The following is a 6,083-nucleotide window of genomic DNA, read 5'->3' as shown; positions in this document are numbered from 1 at the left end:
AGATGTCGATTCTTTTTAAAAACGGCACCTATTTGAGGATAAATGTCAGTTATTTGGATTTTGAAGCTACCGTGTGTGGACGTGTGGGTGTAAAAGACGCTATAGATACCGGTTTTACCTACTTCGGCACCTATAGTACCGACATCTATTTGATGTTTTGTGGTTATAGTAGTGGGGATTATAGACTTAAGAGTCACTCATACGGATAAATTAAACAGTATATAGAAGGTTATGCTGATCCAATATCTGGAGAAATCAATTATCAGAAGCGTGGCATGAATAATCCAGTCTCCATTAGCACGCAGTCAACACTAACTGTAAAGCATCAAAAGTGTTCTTTACGTACATTACCAAATTAATGAACTTTTGTACAACACAAAGCGACAAGCCAATATATACAAATTTCCTCCAAATATACACATTTCGAACAACTTCCTGTATAGTATACTGTACTATGTAGCACTACACTGCACCGTACAATACAAAAAAAATAATACAACGTAAAACAGCAACGTGCCAAAAGTTTTAAAGAAAAAAAAAAACAACTGATGTCTCGGCTCGCGGCAGCGCAAGAAAAAAAGCGCGCGAAAACGCCGTGTTGCGTTGCACCTTTTCAAAGCTTACAGCTTTGCACGCGATGCACTGCCCCGGCGGACATGGCGGAGGCGGCGGCGATCAGACGCAGCAGTCCAGGTAGCCATGGCGGCGGCGCCGGTGGAACTCGAGCAAGCTGCCGTACGTGCGGTCGGCGATGCTGACGAACAGCGCCTCCCCGCCGTCGTCGTCGCCGCCACCGCCATTATTCCCGGCGGGGCTGAACGCGACGCCGGCGATCTCCCCGAACAGGTCGATCTCCTGCGCGGCGGCGTAACCCGCGGCGGCGTCGTAGACGTGGACGAAGTCGGCCGGCTCGGCAACGGCGAGGAAGCGTCCGTCCGGCGAGTACCGGAGGCCCCTGACGGCGCCGATCCGGCCCTCCAGCACCGCCACCGACCGCGACGGGTTGCGCACGTCCCACAGCCGGCACGTCCTGTCCTGGTTCCCCGTCGCGAGCACCCGGCCGTCGGGGTGCCACGCCGACGAGAACGAGTAGTCCAGGTGACCCTGCAGCCTCGCCATTTCCTTCGCAAAAGATGACACAAGAACACGCACAGCATTTCAGAGCTGATTTCTGAAATTGATTTCTGAATTTGGAAGCGAACATATAGCAAAATTCTGCATGTACCTTGCCAGATTGTGAATCGGCGATCAGGCAGTCGGAGCTGTCACCAAGAACCGCGAGGAGCTTGCCGTCAGGGCTCACCGACGTATTCTGCAATGTGATAAATTAATTCAGCTCATGGATCAGCAACTGAACAATACACACAAATTCTTCAGCAATTTCAGAGTACAGGATCGATACTCACATTGACCGACCATGGAAAGGCAAAGTGGCTAATGAGGCTGAATCTCTCGGTGTCGAAAGTTCTGACAACGCAGTCGTTGTTCGCGGCCGTAACTCGAGTACCGCCACTGAATTTCAAAAATATCATAAAATTCAGTCACCAATTAAACCATTGACAACTCGCTCTGAAACCCAGATTTGTGACGGTTTGCTTACTTTGGTGCCTGGTATATGTCCACGGAATTCGTGATGGAATTGTTGTTCCCGGTCAGATTCGTACAAAACGCCACTCCAGGTTTATCAACATACTGACATAAGGTGAAGCAATGAGCTAAGTTATAAGTTAAAGATATACTACTACAAGAGCACCCACAAGTCTGCAGATTGTGCACTGCTCATACCTTGCAGATGAGTTCACCCTGGAAACCACCGGCTACCATGAGGTTGCCTTTCACCGCCATGGTACTGATCTGCACCCGCGACAACGGCATAGCTCCCCGGACATTCTGAATAGCAGGTGGTGGAGCAAGTTAGAGAACGGCCGCACGGTCTAAACTCTAAAATGCTAACCGACTTGTCGCAAAGGCAAAGGTGCAAACCTGAGAGGGAGCGAGTTGGCCCGCGACATTGAGCACTTCCTTTCCTCTCTGGAGCAGTGAAGACCAGTGCATGACAGAGTAGTTCTGCATCAGATACACGTCATGCTTGGAAGTAGCCCACAGCAGGTTCCTCAGCTGCAGAGATGTCCACAAGAACATGGTCATTTACATTTTCAGAGGGATTTTGATAGGATATAATGCAAATGGTACTACAAGATGTGATCGTGCAAGTCAATGACAAGTTTTTACAGTAAAAATTTCAACTGGCACTACCTAAAATGGTTCAGAAATAAGAATTTTCTTTTTCAATTCCTCTAATGTACTAGCACCAAGTGCCTCCTCACAGAACCTCTAGAGCAGTGCCAGTAAGCAGACAAGACTAGAAGAATCAATTTCTGGCAAGTATATTATAATTTGCAGACATCCAGATGCTACTGCCAACCAAAAGTTATCCTTTATGTTCAGCAAGGAGCTATCGAGCTATTAATGGTAAAGGATAAAATGGACTGTTCAATGTTAATTTTTAATTAAGAATTTAGTGTCACTTACTAGTTTTTAGCTACCCAGAACAGTTAGCAACACAACAAAGTCAAATCAAGAACATGCAGTTAAACAACATGCACGGTACAAGATGAGCAATCTTCACACACTATTAATGCATAAAGTACAACAAAAAATGATGATGCATAATGTATTTCTGAACTCTCATCTCCAACCTGCAACAAAACTCGAGGTGATTTATTTAACTGTATTGCCTATCATAAAACATCCTATCATACCATATTCCACGTGTATAATTGCGCCGACTGCTGAGAATGGCCATCCACCTGGGAAGTAAGATATTGCATCTGCCCTAATATCATAGGTTAATTTGCTCGTATCGAAAACTATCTCAGTTTAGCATATTCTGACTCAACTCATCATACAACCTGCAGTAAATATTATGTCTATATAAACAAAAGGGCAGAAAGGTACAACAGTACACTTTATTAAACAGAATATAATGGTGCAGGTTGTGCACATGCAAATGATATGCATAACAGTATGAAATTTTGGAGACTATTAGTTAATCATAACAAACCTAAGAATAAGCTAGATAAATATCATGTGCATAATAATGATAGATGCTGATACCACATAGATGAATTTGTTTTTAAGCTTGTGGACTTTTTTATTTAATAAACAGAGGGAAACCTCTTCCATTTCTATTACCAGAAATAATTGTAGTTAGAAATTAGACTGTTGGTATCTAGTTATGTATTTTTCAAAAATTAATGAACAAAATATCGTATAGCATTCATAGGGTGCTATGCAAACAAATCATAAAGTTAATTAGCATTGTTAATTCAAATTTTCTGTAAAGCGGTTACCCAAATGCATATGCCAGCTTTCTTATGCATGGAAGTATCTGAATGACAGGTCAGAGGAAATCAGTACCTGAAAATGCACTATTGTTGACTTGACAAGTCTTGTATTCAAGTGAAAATCATAGAATGTGTCTTTTCTCTCCACTTGTTTGCATTCCTAGAGAAACAAATGAATAAAAATATATGTAACCAAAAACATTTTAAGTGCAAGAGGAAGAGTATTGTTTAAGTAGAAAAACACAAGAATCTCACCTTTTGTAGTCCATCACGCGGCATAGTAAGGTTCTCATAATTCTTATATTGCCTTAGTCTCATCTCGCGATACTGATTCCTGCTATAATTCAGCCGTTCCCACGGTATCCCTTGCATGTCTTTCCCTTCTTTGTAGTCTAAGGCTGAAGTATCGTCCATCTGCTTGTTCTGAAATAGAGAGCACCTATTAGCTGCGGTTTTATGCAGTTTTGGTAAAACAAAATTGGAGATCTTTTGGGGAAGATGGAACTCTGCTTTTCTGGCATGACCATTTTTTTTCTAATCTTTACAAAAACTGACAATTTTCTTGGTATAGCTGACGCGAATATATATATGTGATTTTCTGATCAAAGACTGTAGAATTCTCTCTTTTTTTCTTTGACCAGTCAAACCATATTAGATTGAGCAGTATAATGTAGTATGTAATACATTGAATTATGAGTGGAATACCTTAACATTATATAATTTTGTATTAATTTAATCTGAGAATACCCTTTGGTGCTTCATTTAATTTGTTTCTTTTCCCCTAAATTCAATGACATCCAACTGAATCTCGCATCTTTTTTCATCCTATAAACCATATATTTATCTATACTGTAGTAGAAAGGGGTATAATTTTCCAAGAAAGAAAGATCACAATCTATACCGGTGGTACAACCATTGCAAAAGTATGTTGCTCTGGACGTAGCAGCTCCCAGGGTTCTCCCAACAGTCAACTGATAATTTCTCTCATTTCTGTTCATTATCTAGCCAGTGATTTGTTGTAGAACAAAACCCCAACATCCCAAAAGTGTGGTTCCCTATGTTACTTTTGTAACAAAGGATATAAAATTATCAATTACTACATTCTTTTCAGCTACTTCACTAGATTTTTAGTACCACCGATAATTTGATCCACGCCTGTAAAAAAAAAATCTTTATAGACCAGTTGTTCTAAGCTATTTGCTTATTTTATTTCTAAAAGTATTTAATATATCGTTATAATTAAGTAGATAATCCGTGATAATAATCCAATGAAAAATCTGTTTCAAACGTTATGAATATATGAGGACCATAGTGTCAGACATGCTTTTTGATTACATCTTTACCTGAAACGTCCATGAATAACCAGAAATTGCACAAACTAAGGCAAACGCTATGTAAACAAGAAGACATGAATTTTCACAGTGAAAAAAAATACCTTGTGACCATGGTTTGTCAGACATATATATGGACAAACTAAGTTGATGTAACGGCGCACCAACTCAAACGATATTTTCCCCCCTTAATCATTTTATCTTTTTTTTTCTTTAGGTAATGAAACAGTTTATCTTGGTAGTAGGATTGTTAGTGATCAACATAAATATTGGGTCGTACAAACAAATATAGAAATAATTAATTTGAAGTCGGAATCAACCCATACCGTCTGGGAGGCTGCAGTGGCAGCGGAGGTGTGGAAGCCATGGCCGGAATCGTGGTTGAACCCCAAGTAGTAGTCGTCGTCGTCGCCGCCGCCGGAGACGAACTCCAGGTCGTCGTGCAAGTCGTGGGCCATGGATGATGATATGTTAAACCCGGGAATCAATCAATCTGCCAAAAGAAGAGGAATGATTAGGGGAGATTCAGCAAATAATTAAACGTGTGTGTTTATATACAGTATCTCCATCTGTTGGAACTGGAAACTCGCCGCAAAAGGAAAGGGAAGGCGAGCTTGATGAGGTGAAATCAAAAGGGGGGAATCAAGAACAGCGTGAACTGCAACAAACAAGGAGGAGGAGGAGGAGATTGTCCCTAAAAAAAACGACAGCTCACCTGAAACGAAATGCTTCTTCCTCCGAACAACCAACCAAACCCAACCCAACCCTTTTGTTCCTCCGATCTTTTGCTGGTTGGGCTGTTAACTACTTGAATGCAAATCAGATCACTAGCTAGCTAGCTATGTTTGTTGTTTTTGAGTGGTAGTAGTAGAACTAGTTCAGCAGTAGAAGTAGGAGGAGGAACAGGGAGAAGCGTAAGAGAAAAGGAGCCATTAATTTCTCTTTCTCCGAGGTATATATAGGCGAGCCCTGCCTGCCGTGCCGTTTGGTCCCCGTCGGGGCGCCGTTTGGTTTGGACTGGCGAGGTGGGCCCACGGGTGGTGGGGGCCGCACGGTGTGGGGACTGGGAAGTTTAAGTCACTGACATGTGAGTTTTATTTTGTTATGGTACATATGTATATAGCAGTTAAGTCAGAGAATATCTTTCCAGGGGAATAGGTGTGTCTTGGAGCCAAGGCTCCGCCGTGTGCCGGACAAGCAGCATATGACCTTGAAATCGATGGGCTTTTCCGCATGCGGACTGGGATGATTCGTCGAGCTCGACGGGCGCCACGATATGGCGGATCGTAGGGACGGGAAGGCATGGGCATACGTTTTCGTGGCGTACGTCGCGCGCAAACAGGCCACCGCGCCATACCATGTCACCATGTGGCGTTGCTTGCGTTGTACTCCTGGTACTTCTCCC

General features: G+C 42.5%; 1 protein-coding gene across 2 annotated transcripts; it reads right to left on the bottom strand.

The window, feature by feature from the left end:
* Positions 1–224: 224 nt before the first annotated feature.
* Positions 225–5,622, bottom strand: LOC127769074 (uncharacterized WD repeat-containing protein C2A9.03-like). Of its 2 annotated transcripts, XM_052294779.1 has the most exons (10): positions 5,394–5,622; positions 5,005–5,171; positions 3,603–3,770; positions 3,421–3,507; positions 1,984–2,118; positions 1,786–1,890; positions 1,601–1,692; positions 1,407–1,512; positions 1,226–1,312; positions 225–1,122 (listed from the first exon to the last, which is right to left on the bottom strand). In XM_052294779.1, exons 2-10 carry the CDS (start codon positions 5,134–5,136, stop codon positions 676–678), a joined length of 1,359 nt encoding a protein of 452 aa, XP_052150739.1. In that variant the 5' UTR covers positions 5,137–5,171; positions 5,394–5,622; the 3' UTR covers positions 225–675. The 2 variants fall into 2 exon arrangements, with proteins under 2 accessions (XP_052150739.1, XP_052150740.1); XM_052294780.1 differs by lacking the exons at positions 3,421–3,507; positions 3,603–3,770; positions 5,005–5,171; positions 5,394–5,622 and adding an exon at positions 2,763–2,906.
* Positions 5,623–6,083: the final 461 nt, after the last annotated feature.

Source organism: Oryza glaberrima, chromosome 3 (assembly GCF_000147395.1).
Source record: "Oryza glaberrima chromosome 3, OglaRS2, whole genome shotgun sequence".
NCBI classification, from domain to species: Eukaryota; Viridiplantae; Streptophyta; class Magnoliopsida; order Poales; family Poaceae; genus Oryza; species Oryza glaberrima.
The sequence above is the reverse complement of the archived record's forward strand: the minus strand, read 5'-3'. Positions and strand labels throughout refer to the sequence as shown.

Bases quoted from the DNA above. Each gene is read 5' to 3' on its own strand.
- LOC127769074 (XM_052294779.1), bottom strand. From the start codon at position 5,136: ATGGCCCACGACTTGCACGACGACCTGGAGTTCGTCTCCGGCGGCGGC. The intron at 3,771-5,004 runs GTATGGGTTGAT...TCTCTATTTCAG, and splicing joins CCACTGCAGCCTCCCAGACG to AACAAGCAGATGGACGATAC. The intron at 2,119-3,420 runs GTACTGATTTCC...ACATCTCTGCAG, and splicing joins CAACAATAGTGCATTTTCAG to CTGAGGAACCTGCTGTGGGC.